This window comes from Schistocerca cancellata, chromosome 2 (genome assembly GCF_023864275.1).
Source record: "Schistocerca cancellata isolate TAMUIC-IGC-003103 chromosome 2, iqSchCanc2.1, whole genome shotgun sequence".
In the NCBI taxonomy this organism is placed as follows: Eukaryota; Metazoa; Arthropoda; class Insecta; order Orthoptera; family Acrididae; genus Schistocerca; species Schistocerca cancellata.
The window spans coordinates 1029027989-1029050366 of record NC_064627.1 but is presented as its reverse complement, the minus strand read 5'-3'; the positions used below and the strand labels follow the sequence as shown (position 1 = coordinate 1029050366).

Below are 22378 nucleotides of genomic sequence, written 5' to 3'. Positions count from 1 at the left end.
CGAAATACACTTGTATTACAAAAATGTGTAGTTCCAGTGATACACCGCACTAAGGATCTCTCCAAAACACGTTGTTCAGACTATGGTTTATTATGCTATAGTGGCTACTTCGATGTATAAACGTTTTGTCAATGAGGATACGAGCATCTAATACTGTAGTTCATTTACGTGGTGAAAGTAGATGTTTCTATCATACACTGAAGAGTCAAAGAAACTGGCACCTCTACCTAATAGCGTGTAGGGCCCCCCGCGAGCACACAGAAGTACCGAAACACGACGTGGCATGGACTCGACTAATGTCTGAAGTAGTGCTGGAGGACATTGACAGCAAGAATCCTGCGGGGCTGTCCATCAACCCGTAAAAGTAGGATGGGGTGGAAATCTTTACTGAACAGCCCACTGCAAGGCATCCCAGATATGGTCAATAATGTTCGTGCCTGGGGAGTTTGGTACCCAGCGGAAGTGTTTAAACTCAGAAGAGCCTGGAGCCACTCCACAGTAATTCTGGATGTATGGGGTGTCGCATTGTCCTGCTGGAATTGCCCAAGTCCGTCTGAATGCACAATGGACATGAATGGATGCAGATGATCAGACAGGATGTTTACGCATGTGTTACCTGTCAGAGTCGTATCTATACGTATCGGGGGTCCCATATCACTCCAACTGAACACGCCCCACACAGTTACAGAGCCTCCACCAGCTTGAACAGTCCCCTGCTGACATACAGGGTCCACGGATTCATGAGATTGTCTCCATACCCGTACACGTCCATCCGCTTGGGACGATTTGAAACGAGATTCGTCCGAGCAGGCAACATGTTTCCAGTCATCAACAGTCCAAAATCGGTGTTGACGGGCCCAGGCGAGGCATGAAGCTTTGTGTCGTGCAGTCATCAAGGGTATACGAGGGGGCCTTCGGCTCCGAAAGCCCTTATCGATGGCGTTTCGTTGAATTGTTCGTACGCTGACACTTGTTGATGGCCCAGAACTGAAATCGGCAACAATCTGCGGAAGGGTTGCACACCTGTCGTGTTGAACGATTCTCTTCAGTCGTTGTTGGTCCCGTTCTTGCAAGATTTTTTTTCCGGCCGCAGCGATGTCGGAGATTTGTTGTTTTACCTGCTTCAGGATATTCACGGTCACTCGTGAAATGGTCGTATGGGAAAATCGTCACTTCATCGGTACCTCGGAGATGCTGTGTCCCATCGCTCGTGCGCCAGCTATAACACGACATTCAGACTCACTTAAATTTGATAACCTGCCATTGTAGTAGCAGTAACCGATCTAACAACAGCTCCAGACACTTGTCTTCTATAGGCGTCGCCGATCGCAGCGCCATATTCTGCCTATTTACATACCTCTGTATTTGAATACGCTTGCTTATACCAGTTTCTTTGGCGAATGAATAAAATTTGTGTGTGAGTACGCAAGTATTATTTAAGTAATGAAAAGTAGATTTGTGGTTCCACAACAGCTCACTTTATTCTAAAAACGGTGTGTATTAATGCAATACTGGCAGTAGATATATCCGGATAATCAGATTCTGGTACTGGAAACTTCACTGCCCTTTGAACAATTGCCCAGTGGATCTGAGAATGGACGTAATAAGATTTCTGGTGACAGTATTATTTCACATTAAGTGTAACTTTTAGTAAAGAAAATCAAATCTATTAGAATATGTTTCAGGGCACTTGCACGAAGCATAGCTCCAAAATTCTATATAGAATAAATTGAAAATATTATGGTATTTGGGGTGCAAGAGTGAAAAAATTAGCTTTTAAATTAGTATTTTGGTATAGTAAATAACATCCAACGCATCACACAAAAGCTTCGAAACTGTGCTTTTCAGAACTCGGTATAGACCGAATCACTGGAAAGATGTAATCCCCAGATGTCAAATATGAAAGTGTCACTTCTAGTTTTACTTGAGCCAGAACTGCATCTTTAATGCGAGTATCTGATTTCTTAATAGAGCTAAAATCACACCTCTAGGCAAGCACTAGAAATCTGTTTCGCTGAATTTGTTTGAAGTTGTGCAGTCATACGTCATGTCATGTCATGTCCAATGACTGTCATTCAGTACACGTATGAAAGATAAAAACAAAGGTTGGAGTAAGATACTTTGAACGCCTAAAGCACTGTTAAGTGGAAACACATACATACACCACGTTTGCAAACCACTTCATGTAACAGAATCACACCAATAAGCAATAACAATAACTTGTGGACATATAACGTCCTCTTACCATAACCCAAAAAGATTCCCTGCAGAAACTTTAATCATAATGTTGTGGATTGGCAAGAGAGCCAACCCACTATGAGAGGAAGCCGAAAGGCACGCGTTTTAGCTCACGCAGGCTGGCGTGAGGTCTGGAACAGGTCAAGGAAATAAGACTAGCAAAAAAGGACGTAGCTGTGGAATACTTAACTTTAATCCATAAATGGTGAACATCGCTCTCGACGGTACATGTTTTACAGCATCAATAGTAACTGGTAATGGCGCCTTGCTAGGTCGTAGCAAATGACGTAGCTGAAGGCTATGCTAACTATCGTCTCGGCAAATGAGAGCGTAATTTGTCAGTGAACCATCGCTAGCAAAGTCGGCTGTACAACTGGGGCGAGTGCTAGGAAGTCTCTCTAGACCTGCCGTGTGGCGGCGCTCGGTCTGCAATCACTGATAGTGGCGACACGCGGGTCCGACGTATGCTAACGGACTGCGGCCGATTTAAAGGCTACCACCTAGCAAGTGTGGTGTCTGGCGGTGACACCACACATAAGATACATCGTCATTGTCACTTGAACAAGTTATTTTTCGAGGCTATAATCTATACCGAAAATTTCCGATGAGGATTTTGCCCACTTGTAGTTTTCAATAAAACTGCGATTTCAGCCCATAGATTCCGAGCTGTATCTCAAATATGATATTTTCCATCCTCAGGATGCCACAAACTACTCCTTTGACTAAACTTTCAGTTTCCCATAGTCCATGTTTCGTGCCGTGTCGGCCAATATGTCCGAACAGAACAAACTGATCTGAATTTCACCGATTGTCGGTCGAAATCTGTACGAGCTACATTGTGACCGCGCTTTCAGTGGCGTACTGATTTGAAAAGATCGGCTGTTTTCGGGCAATGTCGGTCGTCGGCGAAATGTACCTATATCGGTGCCACTGTTACCGCCGTCTTATGGGGAATTCACTTGTATTGATGAGTCCGAGGGGGAAGGAGTATTCGTGACGCTCCGCAACAAGGCGGTTTTACTACACTCGCAGGGTAAAAGTTACCATTAACATTCTGTTAATTATACAACAGTGCGGGCAATCACCAAGCAGTTTCAAGAGACAGGTACAACAGACAATATAAGCAGGTCCGGATGTTCAAGAGTTCTTACATTTATAGAGCGTCGGACAGCCCTTTAAAAGTGTTGTTTAATGGCGTCCAACAAGCAAGTCTGTGCTCAAATTTTTAGGAATGTGTTGAACACAGCCGATGTTCATGGCAAATATCCCAGAAGGAAGCCATTTATTTCGGAAGTTAACCAAAGAAAACCTTTGTAATTAGCCGAAGATTATGTCAATAAATCGATTGAATTTTGGGATACTGTGCTATTGTCTGACGAATCCAAGTTTATCAGGTTTGGATCTGACAGAAAGGGAAAGGTGAGGCGCAAACCAAATACAAAGCTCCGATCTCATGTCCTACCTACAGTAAAACTTGTGTAGGAAGCATAATGGTTAGGGCATGCATCGCAGCTTCTGATGTTGGTGACTTAGCGGTTATTGAAGGCTTCATGGGTCATCGTAAATAAATCGATGTGTTGCTAGTCCATTTACGTAGCATTACACAGAAACTAGGCCTTAATGGCGTCTTTTACTTTGAACAAGACAACTACCCTAAACCTACAGAATTCTTGAGTGGTTGTTACATAATGCCCCAAGAACAGTTTTCACTCCACCATAGAGCCCTAATCTTAACCCGATAGCACATCTTTGGGCAACCTTGGATACAAACGTTCGGGAGCCTCAGACGGTGGTGTTACGAGAATTGGTCGAAGATCTCACCAGATATTATTCACAATTTCCTTCACTCCATGTCACGACGTTTGAAAGCTGTCATCAGTGCTAACGATATATACACCGGCTACTAGAACTGAGTTACGTGAAGTAGTGAAACTTTAATTTCATTTTTATGTAGTTGTAGTAATACTTATTTGATGTGTAGAGGAAGTGATTTCTTTTCTTAACCTAATATTTTTGCTGTAAGAAACCAATTCCATATGGGACTCGAGAGGATGAAATAAGATGCAACACAAGGAGTAGGAGGACTCGCAAACATCTCCAGGTTAATTTTTAAACCGCCATTTTTATTAACTGACCAGGTTTTGCGCTCCCTATGTACCTGTGCCCTTGGTGGGGATGTATCTCGCCATTGCCTTGGTAAGATCCTGCCACATATCCGACTATCCTGCTTCTAGTGTGATTATTGGAGAGGTTTATCTGTTATGAAAGCAGGTCTTCAGATATACTAATATGTAATGGCGTACATATTGTACAACCATGTGTAGAAGCCTGGAAAGCACCTGCGCTAATGAACAATTAGGATTCAATGATTCAATTGTAAATTGTCTGGCGAGGGCTTCTTTACCAAAATACGAGATAACTGTCATTTCGGAGAGGTGCCTTGATTGATACAGTTTTTCTTTCAGTTACCCCGGCAACGATCACAGTTCTTTGTCGCGCAGTGACTAATTTTGGTTATTGGCTACAGTCTGTTTCACGTTAAATGTTGCAGCACATGGAGCCTCTCCGTACAGCTGGAGCACATAGCCTACATTGCAGTGCGATATGAAAATGGCCTTTCATTGTATCACTAAAAACTGTAACTGTACTCTTTATAAATAAAATTAAAAAAAAATATATTAACTGCTACTAACATGAACAGAAAATGTATTCCCTTTCACTACCATCTAAACCTGAGATAATATTATTCGGACCATTAGCAGAGTTGCAATATACACCCAGCTTACCTTACAGATTGCATCTTTCGATCCGAAATTTTTATCCACTGATGCTGTGTTATTGGATAGCGACAGTAGTGATTACAGCTGCTACTGCCTCGATCGGTGGAGAAACGCCATACAAAGAGATTATATATCATACACAAACCAGGTACCGGTGTGTTGCATTTATCCATGCTGTTGCTGTATCGTCCATCTTTAACCTGTGTTATTGTAGCATATTCACTTCTGATACAATGCGAAAAAGTGACAACATTTAAAACATATGTAAAAATAGCGAACGCGTATTTTATTGTTGTATTGAATTCACGTAAATTAGCCGGAACTGCGCCAACTGAGAAGAGCATAGCCTCAAACGTTTAAATATTTTTTGATTAATCAAGTTTTATGAACGTAAAATTTAATTTTTACATAAAATTTTGGACATGTTAAAACACACAGATATATTAAATAGAAGGCTCTGTTGTTAAGTTATATCAGATTAGGGTCCCTCAATAACACGAAATGTATAATGTGTGCGATTTTCTTTTAGTACTGTCACATCATTAACTGTCTCGGAATGCTTGCGTTCTGATATAATGAGGAAGGAAATTGTTTCCATTCTTCTTGAAGCAAGAGACCGGTAATTAGTTATTGACAGGTTTTGAGGCAAATCTATCTAACTTTCCAGGAATTCACACCAAAAATGTTCAAATGAGCCAGAAATCCATCTCATTGCCGTGGAACTACAAAGAAATGGTTATTGCTTTGTGCGCAGGTGTTCTGTCTTAGTGATCTCTACGGGATATGGTTTCAAACCATTAACACTGTGTGAGAGGTACAGTACTCTGTAACTTGAACCGATTTTCCAGTCGCTTGTGTTCATGTTACCCTTGTCTGAAACATCTTTGGAATTAATTCCTAGAATGCCAGCCTTGTTTTCCTTAAAAGCTGGGCAGAAACTATTTATCAGTATCGTGTGTTAGGAAGAGAGGAAGCAGATGTCATTCTGTAGTTTCACAGGGGCGAATGCTGTGGGACAGAGAAGGGATTCCTACTGAAGTTCTCCCATTGATATTTTTCGTATGTTTGAAGGACTGGGAGGTCACAGAGCAAGAGGTGAACGTTTGTGCCCTTTAGGCAGGGTCTGGATCTGCTTTAATTGAATTACAGCCCTTGAGGGGGTGGGAAGGAAGTGATATGTGTGAAAAGATTAGCAATAAAGGGAAGAAAAGGGTATAGCTTGGGTTGTCGTGTTACCTTAAAGTTAAAGAACTATGTAGCCTGATACATATTAAAGGGAAGGAGCCCCATTCAGGTGAAGAAGAAAGTAAAGCGCAGCAAACATTAATAAAAATGTAAGAGGCAAGTTGGAAACTACTCTTGAGAGGGGGATACGTCAACAGCTGCAGGAAAAACGAAAATCTGGGTGGCAGGTCACAATTATTGTTAAACCTAGTGTTAGCCTTGGCTTAGCAATAGGGGATATTGAGGCACTGACTATGGATTTAAGTAAAGAGGTTCAAGTGTTTATAGTTGGGGAAGAGGCAGTCGCCTGTCCAAGAACAGAAAACGGAATATCAGCTGTGAACTGGAGAAAATAAGTACAGCAACCTCACACACAAGAGCGATCTTCTTTGCAGTTTTGCCTGGCATAATAAACTCTGGGTGAACAAAGCCATCAGGAGGCCTAACCAGAAACAGACTGGGTTGCTGCTAGCTTCAGCTAGGTCTTACATACCATGATCGGCCAGAACATTATGAACACTGACTTACTATTGATATAAACCCATTAAAGGCAATAGCAGCGTCACCTGGCGAGGAATGACTGCTAGTCAGACACACGCACAGTGCGTGTAGTATAATTGAGTGTGCTGTCAGTGTGTAGAATGGGGAAGGTGCATGATCTATTTGAGTTTGACCCAGGGCAGATAGTGATGGCCCGGAGCCTCAGCATGAGCATTTCGGAAACTGCATGACTTGTTGGGTAGTCGAGGAGTGCTGTGATGAGTGTCTTCAACATGTGGTGAAACCAAGGTGAAATTATGTCCACATGCTTTGACGTTTGGGTGGCCACCCCTCATTACAGATGGCAGATGTCCTAGACTGGGCACACTGGTGAAACAGAACAGGCAGTCAACAGTGGTGGAACTGATATCAGACATTAATGCTGGGCAGAGTACAAGTGTGTCTGAACACACAGTGCACAAAACACTCCTAATGATGGGCCTCCGCAGCCGACGACCCATGCATGTGCCAATGTTAACACCACGACATTGGAAACTGCAATTAAAATGGGCATATGACCATCGGCACTGAACGTTGGCATGGTGGCAGAGCATTGCATTATCTGATGAATCCCAATACCTTCTTCATCATACCAATGGGAGAGTGCAAATCCGTCATCATCCAGGGGAACAACTTCTTGACACCTGTACTGTGGGACAGAGACAAGCTGGCAGCAGCTCCATTATGCTCTGTGGAGCGTTCACCTTGGCATCCATGGAACCAGTGGAACTTGTGCAAGGCACCTTGATGGCCAAGGGGAATTGTACACTGGTTGAAGATCACGTATACCTCTTTATGACGATCACGTTATTCGACAGCAGCAAGATAATGTGCCATGTCACAAGGCCAGGAATATGATGGAATGGTTCGAGGAACTCAGTGGCCAGTTCCAATTGATGTGCTGGCTGAACCCGGTCAAACATATCTGGGGTGTGATTGAATGTGGCATCAGATCTCATTAACCCCTCCCTGGAATTAACAAGAATTAGGTGACTTGTGTGTGCAGATGTGATGCCAACTGCCTGCAGCGACTTACCAAGGCCTCATTACTGCGACACTATTATCCGTGTAAAAGGTGGACATACTGGCTATTAGGTAGGTGGTCAGAATGTTTCATCTGATCAGTGTAGATGCAGTGCCAGTTGCTGCTATTAGAAGATGAGGGATACACAAGACATAGCTTACACTTTAATAGGAGGAGGAAAGATAGGTTAAATGAACTGACAATTGAAAATATAGCAGGATCACTCTCACCAACGATAGAATTCCTGTAATTAAAGGAGTGAGGAGTAAGCATTGTTTAGGTTAAATAATTCCTTCAGACAGATTGCATTAAAAGAGGTCCAGGTGAACGAAATATCACATACTAAAAAAAAAAAAACTATTTTAGATAACATTATCATAATGTGTCAGGATGTTAGAGGACTGAAAAACAAAGTTAACGAAGTTCTTAACTGTTTCCTTTTGTGCTGCTAACGGCCTTTACATATGACCATAATTTCTTTGGATTTTGTGAAAAGTCATTTGACAATATTCTCCTATGGTTGTCACTGAAGGCATCTCCCATTACTCTCTCAGCAGCCAAATGTATTTTATTCAGCATCTCTCTATTTACAGACCTACACTTTGTTTTACACCTATTATGCAGTAATCTCTGTTTTTTAGAAGTTTCTTTATGGTGACTGTATTCCATGGAGGTTCCCTCCCATTATGATGATGATGATGATGATGATGATGATTGGTTTGTGGAGCACTCAACTGCGCGGTTATCAATGCCCCCACAAATTCCCAACCTTTGCTCAGTCCAAGCTGCCACTTTCATGAATGATGATGAAATGACTGTTCTACTGGGTACATATCTATCCAGTGCATGGTCAACTGTTCTTATAAAACTTGAGCCAAAGTTCCTCTACATGCTCCTGACCTATGCTAAAAGTTTCATGTTCCTCATTGAGTATGACACTATTGATTTTTTATGTATTTTACTCAACATATATGTCTTTCTTCTTGTTTTAGTTGTTCTTTGTACTTTGGTAAGCATTGTTGCCACAACCACATCTTGGTCACTGACACCAATTTCAGTGTGGACACCTCAAAGACATCAGGTTTATTTGTTGCCTTTAAACTAAACCCTGCCTGAACAGGCGATGAAGCCCCATTGGTACCGACTGGCCGCCATGTCATCCTCAGCCCATAGGTGTCACTGGATGTGGATATGGAGGGCATGTGGTCAGCACACTGCTCTCCTGGCCGTATGTCAGTTTACAAGATCAGAGCCATTACTTCTCAATCAAATTGCTCCTTAGTTTGCCTCACAAGGGCTGAGTGCACTCAGCTTGCCAACAGCACTATGCAGACTGGATGGTCACCCATCCAAGTGCAAGCCCAGCCTGGCAGCACCTAACTTCGGTGATCTGATGGGAACTGGTGTTATCACTATTGTTTCCATTAGAGTCAATATATTTGCATCATGTGTGGGGTTGCTGACAGTCTGTTCTAGGTAGTTTTCAGAGAAGGCATACTGAGTCTTGCACCAAAAATCTCATATACATATAGACACTAACTCGGTGGATTTGAGATTCTTGTCTACTATGACAAATACAGCACATCCATTTCCCATTTGCCTATCCTTCTAATAAACACTTAAATTTTGCTGCTATAATTTTTAGGTTTCAACCAGCCTCCCGTACCTAGTATTATGTGAGCTTCACTGCTTTTCATAAGCACTTCAAACTCTGACACTTTGTTGTGAATGCTTTGGCAGTTTACCATTAGGATTTTAATACTCTTACCCATGGGAGGCATTTACTAATACTTCTGGGTTTACTACAGCTATTGTTATCTGGATTGGATGGAAAGTCACCTAACCTAAAAAAAACCTTGTGTGCACACCGCACACAGTCAGCTATCTGAGTAGCATCCTTCAATGAGTAGTGCACACCTGACCTATTTAGAGGGACCTTAGAGTTCTGAAACCTATGATGCAAGTCCAGGAAGTTGCAGCCTAGCTTGTCACCAAATCTTCAAAGTCCCTTGTTCAGTCCTTCCATTCGACTCAGAACCAAAGGGCTACAATCAGTTCTGGGGACAATGATGCAAATTGTGAGCTTCGTTGAAACTCCACATGCAAGGTTGGTCTTGTCCGCCTGCCCTCAGTGTTGGGCTCCTTGCCATCACTGTAAGAAGAATGTTGTGGGGATACACCACACTCGGTCAGCTCCAGCTGTGTGATTTGAACTCTCAGGCAAAGGGCATTAAAGTTGTTAGCCTCACACTAGACAATCTTGAAACTGTTTCTGACAAACTGTTCATCAATGTGCGTATGAATGGACACCCCTACAATTACAAGTGGATACAGCTGGGGTGACTTCGCTTCTTAATTCTGACACATATCTGTGCCTTGGCTCCCCTGCATCAGAGCTGTCGCTACCAGGACCATTTTTGACTCAACTGTACTTCGGAGGGCATCAGGAAGCATGTGGGTGTGCTGAGGGTGACCATCAGTGGTGTCCCTGGAGGACATGGATGCACAGCATCCCACACACTCCAATCACACTGGTACCTCACCAGTTCTTGATAGGCCACATGATAAGAAATGAGGCAGATCGAATCAGTGAGAGTGAATCTAAATGCCGTAAAAGCATCCAAGACAAACAAATGTTCCACAAATGCACTGTCCACCACAAGGAATGTAAATGGGCGAACACCACCCTGTATGTCATCCCTGGCATAAACCGTCCAAAAATAGGGATTTGTTACCAGCTGTAAATGACAAAATGGCATGAAGTAGAAGACAACGCTAGATTTTGGCCAGTTGATTGTAGGTGTTGATGAATGAGGGCTAAAATTCTGCTACCAGCTACAGTGCGGAGTTGAAGGATGTTGGGTTATGGATTGTGGGGAATGTGTAGAAGGTGGATATGCAGTGTGTTGTAAGGGCGAGGAAGGAAATGGATTAAGTGGAGAGGTACTGGTATGGGCCCTACACTTTATGCAAGGATTGAAAGTTTTGATGGGCTCCTGGGATGGGATCACTCTGGCACAGTTTAAAGATAGGAGAGTCAGACAATTGGCAGAGGCCTCCTGCTAGATAGTCACTGTGATTCATAACAAGAGTGGTGGAACCTTGGTCTGCAGGTAGTATGATTAGGTGAGCATCTGTTTTGAGGCTGTGTATGGCTGTCCTTTCTTCTGCTGGAGGGGTTGTGCTTTATTTTTATTTATTTAGTAACCCAAAAAAATTTTCCAAGTTGTGGAACACAGAACAAACACAAAACAAATCAGTAAAACAACACAACACAGTAAAAATACAGTTTTATTTCAGTAGACACTTAAATTTTTAGCTTTACCTACAAAAGAGCTTGCACTACTTGCAATTGCTGCACTGCCTTGTTTCATGTCTCTTTTATCTCAAAAGTACTAAAAATTCTATTATTGAATAGAAGCAATCATCTAATAAGGATGCCCTTGGGGTTTTAGAAAAGAGTGTAGATTATGATATGACTTTTACCTTATGTGGAAGATTGTTGTAAGTTTGTATGCCACTTTTTATTATGAAAGTTTTGTAGGCTGGTGTCCTTACTGATTGGATATGAAGCTTTTCCTTTTATCTTGTGTCATGCTCACAAATATTAAAATTTTCATTTATGTCTTTTAAATTCTTTGTAACATACTTAAATACTTATATTATGTACATATAGGGAAGTGGGAGGATTGACAACTTTTGAAAGAGGGGTTGCAAGAATCTGTTTGTCGAGCATGTTGAATTGCCCTCACAGTTCTTTTGTGAGTAAGGAGAAATCTGTTTGTTAAGCATGTTGCATTGCTCTTACAGTTCTTTTGTTGGTTAGGAAACTCACAGAAGTAAATGGTGTATTACCACAGAATATAATTCCATACTGTAGGATGCAATGGAATTGAATGAAGTAGGCAATTCAGACAATGTTAAAAATTGCTTTAACATAGAGTAATTGTAGCCTATAATATATTTTATTTAGTGTTCCATTTGTTTTGTTTATATGTGTGTGCCATTTGAAGTTGTTTTAAAGCCGTACGCCTAAAAACTTTGTTTCCAGAGAAGATGAAATTTTGTTGGAGTCTATTGTCACATTGATGGTGTATGCATAACCTTTTAAACAGAATTTTAGGAATGTTGTTTTTTGTGTTTATCAGTAGTTTATTCCCCTCAAACCATTTATTTACTCCTGCTTGTAGCTGACTTTGGATATTGCCTATAATAAGGATGCTTCTGCCATCTGAATAAAAAAGTATTTGTTTGTGACTCATTGTTTGTGACTGTAACATTTATATGCAGGAGAAAGAGGATTGGCCCAAGAATGGATCACTGAGGGGCTCCTTTTTTTACAACGGATCTGAGAAACATATCCTAGTATTTTCCTTTAGTTCATGTTTTATTTGTATTTTCTGTTTCCTGTTTGTCAAGTTCTGAGAAAATACCTATCCACGAGCCTGGAAGCATTATCACAAGTTGAGCTCCAGCCTTAAGAGGGTCTAAAACGGTTTTCTTGCTCAGTGCCAAAATGATGAAAGTTTTCCACAGTTTGTAACGTGTCACTGTGTTTTACACCAGCAGCTGTATGTGGAAAGATTTTTTTAAAATTTGAAGGAAACAATGAAAACTGTTGTGAATATATTCAACAGAGGAGGTGTAACTCTCTTCAAGTAAGACTTTTCATAGATTGGTAGACAACTGGAACTGCAACATCACAATCTCTTCTGGCTGTCAAACTGTTTTCAAGAACTTGAATAGTCTGTTAACCTGTACTGAAGATCCTCTCTGGTTTATGAATGTTACTTTCTTAACTGAGCTAACAGAAAAACTTAATGAAATAAATTTGAAATTTCAAGATAATTGCAAAGACATTGCTAATATGACAGCTAAAGTAAATTCTTTTAGTAGTAAGTTGTGTTTCTGGGAGTGATGCCTTAACAGAGATGGGTTAAGACACTTTCCAACTCAGAAGACCCAAATAGGTGAAAGTTAGATGCCTTATGATAGTGAATGTCATGCAGCAGTGATATCCAATGTTAGGGATGATTTCAGTGACTGGTTTTCAGGTTTCAAAAAGATTTCAGTTTGTGTCTTTCCCTTTTGCTAATGTTGAACTACTGAATATATCATCCTCCTTTGAAAATGTTTTTTACATAGATATGGCAGCAGTTGAACTGAAATAATGTATTTAAAAATGATTCGTATCTTAGAAGTGATGCAGAACCCAAAAACTGCTGGCCTCTAATTTCCCAGGAAAAAATCCCTATATTACTTAGGATAAAGGCCTTGTTTGCTTCTGCTTTCCTTTGGGAATCATCATTTTCAAATATTAATTATATTAAAAATAAGCACAGAACAAAGTTGATTGATGATTACATGGACTCCTATATTCGACTGAGTGTAACAAGTTATACACCAAATATAAAGGACATTTTTGTCAGAACATCTACTCAAGTTTCACATTAAATGTAAGTAATTCATATGTTGTGAATATAAGAATATACACTATGTGATCAAAAGTATCCAGACACCTGGCTGAAAATGACTTACAAGTTTGTTGCGCCCTCCATCAGTAATGCTGGAATTCAGTATGGTGTTGGCCCACCCTTAGCCTTGATGACAGCGTCCACTCTCGGAGGCATACATTCAGTCAGGTGCTGGAAGGTTTCTTGGGGAATGGCAGCCCATTATTCAAGGAGTGCTCTACTGAGGAGAGGTATCAATGTCTTATGTTCAATTTAAAATTCTAGTGACTCTGTATTCACAATAATGTAGCAATATTTCTACTGCTGTTCTTCCAAACCTCCCAAAAGCATTTCCTTTGTTCAGGGATGAAAAGCAAAGAACTTTAAATATTTAGTGAAGTTTTTCATTCGTAAGTATGAAAATGTTCAGCCAAGCAGCAAGGGAGGAATTGCTGCTCGAAACAGCTTATCAGGTTGTCGACTGTTGAAAACAAGAGACAACTTTCCAATGATTGCCCTAACGATGTTCAGTTTATTATGTTCCATTTAAAATTCTAGTGACTCTGTCTTCACAATAATGTAGCAATATTTCTACTGCTGTTATCCCTAACCTCCCAAAAGCATTTCCTTTGTTCAGGGATGACAAGCAAAGAACTTTAAATATTTAGTGAAGTTTTTCATTCGTAAGTATGAAAATGTTCAGCCAAGCTGAACATTTTCCTGCTCGAAACAGCTTACCAGGTTGTCGACTGTTGAAAACAAGAGACAGCTTTCCAATGATTGCCCTAATGATGTTCAGTTTATTATGTTGTTATGTTTGACCTCCAGATCGTACTGCTAGAGAAGTTCAAGAAAAAGTTATAAGAGAGCAGAAACTATGCCTACTATACTCAATACAGGAATTATTTGACTGTGGTGACAGTGAATGGATCTACTGAACTTTCTCCAAACTTAGTAAATCTATGGCAAAGCAATTAGTTGAACATTAAGACCAAGACAAAACTGTGGAATATCTTGGTTTTCCTTATTGATGAGTTCTGTAGTTTATTCTGTTTTTTCTGTTGCTGTAGTCTTGTTTTATGCCTCAATGTGTATATCACATTATGTGTTAGACTTACTCTTTTGGTAAATTAATGAACTTCACACTTAATTGTGGATCATCATTCCCACAAGTGGTGATCCTAACAAGCACCATGGCAGATGACAGACACATGAAAAGTGAGGATACTCAAGTGGCCTCTGTGGACACCACCTCGTCAGGACAGTTGTGTACCTCAGAGGAAATAACTACCGTTCTGCCAGTGGTGATAAGTTTCAGACAAGTGCCAGGCACTTAATGTGACTCACAGCATGCCAATAAGCTGCATCACATCTTCTATGCTGCGAGAAAAATTTGTTGCTCTGCCATAAATGCCACATCAATTGGATCTAAGTTCTGTCTCCTAGAAGTTTTGTTTGCTGTTTCTGGTGTCACTGATGACAACTTTCAGTTTGTGCTCATGGAGCGTTAAACTCCCAAACCTAGTTCTTATTGTCTGATATCATGGGTAACACACCACAGGTGTGCAATTCATGTACAAAAATACAATAAATAGGACAATGTGCTTTGCTGAGTTCGTAAACCAACAGTTTCTTGAGAAGTGAAGTTACTGGCGACAAATTGCCTTCTGTATTCTAGCATCATGTCTGGTCACTAGTGTCTCAATCTGAAGTGTCTGAGGCAACTCTATAAGATGTGTGCATTAATTAGATGCTTTTTGTGGTCAAAAGGACTATGGTTTCAAGTAACATGTCAAATCTGAATTCACAGTTACTCAGTGCTGGCCAAATACATGATATGTTGTTACATGATAATGCAGGTGGGGCCTGCCAAACTGGAAATGGCATTGCAAGTGTAGTTACAGGGGACACTACTAGAGGGGTACAGGTTCCACTAGCAGAACTAGTTAGCTCACTATAGCATGACTTCAGTGCTCTCCAGTGGCAATTTTGACAAGCTCCTGCAAGTTTCAGTAGCCCACTTTGCACTTCGGATGCCTGGCTAGAAAATACATCTCTCCTTGCAACTACCCAAACAAGGATAGCAGTTGATTGTAGGCATGACTAACCCCTTATACAAAGTGCCTATACCCCACCACTACAAGAATTTCCGTTTCATGTGGGCTGATGTCAGCTGTGAATACTGAGTTGCAAGAAGGTGCATTTCTCCTTAGTATTGGAATTGTGCTCCTACCAGGCATGTCTAGCTGATATTCCACTGTTAACAGTTTTATTATATGACACCACTTCTATGTCTAGGACACCTGCACAAAATTATTTAACTGAGTTGGGATCAAATATTAGTATTCTACTGGCAAAACTCGAAGACCGACTTTCCGTTGCCTCCTGGCTTACCACTGCGAATGACTCGAAGATAGCTACTTTCAGGCAACTCCATATGAGCAGTGAGACAATTTACAGACACACTAGCTGTTTATGAATTGCTCACAAACTGAAAAATAAGGAGGTTTCAGTTGCAACAGTGCCCAAGGGGAAGCCTGCGTACTCACCTGTCAACACAGGGGCCTTGTTATTAAAAGAACTTCTTATCCACTGTTAGTGGATTACATGGGAAACTAGTGACCTTGAAAGAAAAGAAAACATGCATTTTTGCAGACAAACCTGTGATACATGCTTGAATTAATTCTCAGCACAGCTAAGACTAAATTACATATGTTACAAGATGACATCACTCACCAGGTGACCTTGGACAATATGAAACAGCTGCCTGCAGCCCTCCACAGGATGCTATACAACACTAGCTATCACATTCCTGCTACTCTAAGACCACTTTTTGCTTCCAAAGCCCACAGATTGGTGCCTGAAAGCAAAGAAAGAATTTGAAGACTTTTTGGCTGGAGGGATTATTCAATCTGCAGAGAGTCTCTGGGCTTCAGACATACATTTTTTTTTTAAGAAAAGGAAGATTGTTTCTCGTGTCCTTGTGGGAACTGTTATGCTTTGAATGCACATATGGCTCTTGACTGTTATCCTATTCCACATCTTCAGGATTTTACAGCTATGTCAGCAGATGCTCAGCTTTTCAGAATTATCGACTTTCAAAAAGCGTATCATCAGATTCCTGTGGCACTGACAAATGTACTGAAGATGGCAGTGATCATGCCTTTAAGTCTCTTCAGATATGTCAGATTGCCATTTGGTCTTAATACACAGCTCAGACATGGCAGCATTTTGTTGATGAAGTGCTTTGTGCCCTGCCCCCCCTGTATCGTGTATCTGGATGATGCATTGGTTTTCCCAAATGTTGTGTGGAACATGACTAACATCTAAAGATTATTTTTGGCAGACTTTCACATTGCAAGCTGCAAATCAACAAAGACAAATATATGCTTAGGCAGAAGGAGGTGGACTGTGTGGGACATTGGGATTATCTCCTCTGGCATTTGGCCTTTACAAAATAAGTGTAATTTGATTCAGCCTGTGCCTCTGCTGGAGAACTTCAAAGAGTTATGCCATTTCTTGGATATGGAAAACTTCTACATGCACAGTATTCCCCACACCATGACCTTACAAGTGCACCTCACTGCTGTGCTGTCCAACTCAAGTTCAAGAGGGAAATACCCTGTCACATCTCGAGGTATTCTAGAAAAGTGATAGGAGTGACCCTACAACAGCAAGTAAGTGGTATGTGGAAGAAATTTGGGTTCTTTCCCAGAAAATTGCTGGAGTTGTAAATAAAATGAAGCACCCATGACAGAACTTTTATTGTCATGTCCATATCAGCCTGGTTAGATCTCCCAGCCCTGTGCGCCACTGGGTGGAAGCAGAACCCATCATGGACATTTCAGCAGAAACAGTTCCACAAACCTTTCATACCACGTGGAACTTGCAGTTCTGCTCTTCAATGGGTGTTACAATGGACCAGGATCACCAGTTTGAGTCCACCTTATTTCATGAATTCGTAGATTTATGTGGTTGTGCACAGCACTGTACCACCAGCTACCATTTGTTCAGTAATGATATGGTGAAATATTGGTAATCAGCTTTAAAGTCAGCCCTGATATGTCATGGTTCTTTTTGGATGTTGGCCTTGCATCTCATATTGCTTGGTTATGTGCAGCATACAAACCTGATATTGGAACATAAGTGGCAAAATTTGTGTTTGGTGAGACCATCAGGCTTTCTTTGGGTCTATTGTGGCAACAGTTGAGCTACCTACTTTGAGATCCTCCCTTCTTAATATGGCAAACCAAGAAATGTATTTCCTTTTTCCATCCTTCCCAACAATCCAACATGCAGTCCCCCCCCACCCCCCCCCTCCCATTTTCATCACAAAGATCTCTGTACATGCTCTGATGTTGTGCTACATATGGACTACAACCAGTCCTCTTTGCAAAGGCCTTATATGGATCTGTACCTGGTACTGAAACTCGTTGCTCACATAGTGATGATATTGGTTAATGCCAAACATACCAAGCTTTTTGTTATACTTTTCAAGCCAGCCTATCTGCTCCAGGTGAATGATGCTGCAATTTGATTCCATTATTGTTGCCTGATGCTTATGTCACATCATCCAGTGGCCAACCTGGTTCCACTGTCACCAGCCAAGTCCATTCAGATACCAACTATGTCAACAGATGCAACTGCTAACAAGGTTACACAGTCACTGGACCAATCCTCACAGAATTCTCTCCATTTCTCTTGTTTTGCATTCAGTCTACACGCGGTCTGGGAGAATTGTAAGACATAACTATCCATTCATCCCAGGAGCTCTGATCTATAGTGGGATGGGGGTGGAGGGTGAAGCCAGTGTGATGTTACAATTAGGCAAAAATTAATATCAAGATTATAGTTTGATGTGTTTTTGTTTTCATTTGAATGCATGGTGTCTGTTCATTTGGATATATCTGAAAGATCAGATACCATGCATTCATGTAACTGATTTATCTTGATGGGCAATTAATCCACCTCCTTTTAGTGCAGATGCAATATTATGTTTGACCTCTTGTGGGAATCTCAAAGTAGTGAGCATGGAGTACATGGATGGGAACTGCGGACAAATGGTACTTGGTGGGAATGTGGGTTGCCCAGGAGGTGTGCTGAGATAGTCTGTGCAATTACAATAAATACTGTGTCTGGATGATGCAGTGGTTAACACAACTGCCTAGTAAGCAGCAGTGCCTGAGTTTGAATCCTGGTCAAGCACACATTTTCTCTCATTGCTGCTGATTCTGCATAAAGTTCTGATGCAGATGACACCAAATAGTTCCTTCATTTCCCTTTCCTTTCTCCCTCATCCACCCCCAGTTTACACAATAGTCTTTGTTTTCCTTACTGACAGGTTTCTAGTTCAAATGGTTCAAATGGTTCTGAGCACTATGGGACTTAACATCTTAGGTCATCAGTCCCCTAGAACTTAGAACTACTTAAACCTAACTAACCTAAGGACATCACACACATCCATGCCTGAGGCAGGATTCGAACCTGTGACCGTAGCAGTCGCACGGTTCGGGACTGAGCGCCTAGAACCGCGAGACCACCACGGCCGGCAGGTTTCTAGTGTATTCTGTTTTTCCCACTATTATCTTCTTGCTTTGATCTGTTCCATGTATCTACTATCATGTGTCACAAGTATTCTTTTGGTAAATTAATGAAGTATGTGTTGCTAATACTGTGCCCAATTCATTGTGGATTGACATTTCCACAAATCTTTTAATGGAATGTATGTCGATCAAAAATTTATTCTACATTAAGATGTCTAATTTGTTTAAAATAGTTGTAATGTCACATTTTATTTGTATTGTAATTTATTAATGTTTTAAAATTGATGCAGTCTTTCCACGCATGGCTGGTGAGTAATGCAGACCTGTTAATAATTACATAAATACTGGAAACAGTAAATGTAATAAGTTGTCCTGGCAATAATGCTGTACTTTTTTGGTAGAAGACTTGTACAGTACTATTCAGTAGTTTTCACATTTGAGGTTATGTAGTTAAATGTCTCAAGCATTGGACATCCAAAAGTCATGTGATCAAAATAGAAATGAACCTTTAAAATTCACAATTTTCATTCTGTATATTATAAAATATAACTTGGAATATGTATATGTATATATAATTTTAGCATGTCACACACTTCCATTTTACTACAAAACAAATAGCACTCTTTCTTAAAGACTTATGGACCATTACCATCAAATTCATCCATTTTATTTTTAAAAAAATATGACATAAAATGTATCAGTCAAGACTGTGACCCTGATTTAGACACAGTTGCATGGCAGTAAATCTCTGTCAAACAAACAGAAAAGCACCATAACTTCAGTTAATTATTAATTTGTTAGGAGTATCCTTAAATGTCCTCTTATTGCTGGAGAGTCAAAACCAGTCTGATTATGTTACAGGTAGTAAGCAATGAAATAACCAGATCTCATAAATATATAAACGGTCAGTTGAGTTGCACACTGCCTTCAAAAACTGTCACATAAAAAACTAAGATATCACTTCTGTGGTTGCTTCATATTCATACTAAAATGTATGAAATTTGTCTTATTGTGTTAAGAGATTCACTTATTACAAAACAACACAAAAACAAAGTAAAAGACTCATTGAGCTGGTATTTCATAATTTCCTTCCCTGTGTGGTACAAATGATTTAACACTCAAGGTATTTTCATTTTCTTTTGTTTTCCTTGGTATCTTCTCTTCAGATGTCTTTTCTTTCTTCTTTTTCACTGATGCAGTTCATACATCATTTTCATGGCAGTATTCTGTCACTGTCTTCTGGTGTCTGGTGTGCTGTATCAAGTCAAATTCTTTCTTTGAAATTTTAACTTTCTGTATGCAGCCTTGAAATCCAGTGTAGTACGCAGTAGGCAAGCCAGAAGGTAGGACCGGAGCACCACCTGTTTTAAATAGGATGTAATTAATGACCATGTTTTTCTTTCAAGCAAAGCATTATCACCTATTCTTAAGCATGTAATTGATATAAACTTTTTAACTGTGGACCAACTCGTAGTGCTCAATTTCTGTGAAACCATTCAACAGGCAAATCAATCATGCAATTAAAAACTAAACATAATCAAAATAATTTACAGTAATCAAAAATAGCAAAACTCCCAAAGCACAGATTAAATAAATCGAAATTAATAAGTTTGTTGAAGAATTAAAAGTTCTCAGTTAGTAAAAATTTGACAGAAACCTAAAATTGCACACTTCTGAATTTGAAATTATTCCTTCAGAAGTAAAATGTTGCAGCCTCTAAAAGCAGCAAGTATCCTAAATTCTTTATTATCTATCGTTCCATTTAACATGTTTGTCATTTTTGATCTAAGTACTCTCTTCAAAGAGAGTGCGCAAATAATGAACACTGTCTTCAGTTTCATGAGTTTTTAATCCATAAATTGTAAAGTCTACAGTGAGTGCTAAATTTTAATCTGTTTACTGCAGATTTTAGTAGAATGTTGCCAAAAAGATAAGTGTGTGATTTACAAGAAAGGGTTGCTTCTACAAACCTAGCCAAAGCCACCCATTTGAGTGAAGTCTCACAGGCCCAGAGAGTGCCAGTGCTCTGATAGGATTCTCATCATCGACTTGAAGGAAGCCATGTCTTTGTCTTCTGTAGGCTATGAGTGTATGCCAGGCACCATCACTGACATAAACCTGAAACATATGAAACCAGGAGTGATGAGCCAATTATGGATGCAATTATTGTCAGATATGTGGAACTTTTGTTTAAATAAAGTAGTACTGAGTAATAAGAATAATGACAGATATGCACCTATGGATATAATGTGGGTTGTACATAGGCTCATATGAGGGGGGGGGGGGGGGGAGGGAGAGAGAGAGAGAGAGAGAGAGAGAGAGAGAGAGAGAGAGAGAGAGAGAGAGAGATAGATAGATAGATACAAACATAAAACAAATTATTATAGAGAAAGAAATCCTTCTGCCAGAAAGAGGCTGAGATTCATGTCCGAAACATTGTCCAGCACACTTTTAACTTTGTACATGTGATCAATGCAATATATATTTTGCACATGGCAAAAGATTTCTTTCTCAGAAAGTATTCTGAGGATTTGGATAAAGCAGATTCCCTACTATATCCTTTCACACACATGTAAATACTTTAGGAGTAAAGGAGACCACTTACTGAATTGAGTCACTAACAGGGACATAAAAAAGGAAGAAAACTTGCTAGCTTTTGAAATAAATTCTTTGTTGAGTACACAGACACACGTATGCATGCATACATGCATGCTTCCTCCCCCCCCCCCCCTCTCCCTTACTCACCCCATCCCCACACCCACCGAACTCCTGTTGTGGGAGGACAGGTACTCCAACTTGATGAAGGATTTATTCTGAAAGATGTAGATGTATGCTTTTTTGTATGTCCCTGTCGATGATTCAGTGCTTCTGCTTTTCAGTGAGTTGTCTCATTTGCTCCTAAAGTATTTACATTCTGTCAGAGCTTTCCTACTATAATTTTCATGCATATGTGGTAGTCTCACAGCACCCTGGGAAAGTCGTCGTAGAGTTTGGAAGGAAAGGGGAGGAGGTGTAAGAAACAGACACTTTGAGACAGTCCCTTATTTGTGCTTAGTGGAAGTAATTACTCATAAGGGTTCAAAACCCAGTTCTGTAAACAAATTTAATGTGTCACACATAATCTGATTATTGTAGGCTATATATCAGAATATGTTGAAAACATATTTCGCTGTCATTAGTTTTAAAGGCATCTTACTGGAAAAGAAGATACAAATGCTCCAATGGCAATAGAAGTACAAAAGTTATTGAAAGATTTCAACAGATTTTCATTATAGATTAACAAAATTTAAAATTGGTGTAAAGATTACTATAAGTGACCATGAGTATTACAGTAAATACTAATAGCACAGGTATGTTTGTATTGTGTGTGTTTTCATTCTTTTTTGTGTTCTTGTGAATGACTCAATGTTTCCACTATTCAGTGAGTTGTGTCCTTTACTCACAAATGATTTGCATAGGGAAAGAAGGAAAAGACTTATTTTGTAGTTTGTTATTCACAGCAAGGCCATATTTTCATAAATAATCATATTTTCAACTAAAAATATTCACTTTATATTTTCTCAAATCTGTGTCCAT

At 40.1% G+C, this 22378-nt stretch overlaps 1 protein-coding gene across 1 annotated transcript in view; it reads right to left on the bottom strand.

Moving 5' to 3' along the window:
- Nucleotides 1-19096: 19096 nt before the first annotated feature.
- Nucleotides 19097-22378, bottom strand: part of LOC126160698 (agrin-like) — a 454728-nt gene continuing 451446 nt past the window's right edge. Inside the window, exons 25-26 of the mRNA XM_049916923.1 lie at nucleotides 20773-20920; nucleotides 19097-20163 (exon numbers count right to left, since the gene is read on the bottom strand). Of these exons, the coding sequence (XP_049772880.1) occupies nucleotides 20003-20163; nucleotides 20773-20920 (309 nt within the window). The 3' untranslated portion in view covers nucleotides 19097-20002. The remainder of the gene's footprint in view (nucleotides 20164-20772; nucleotides 20921-22378) is intronic.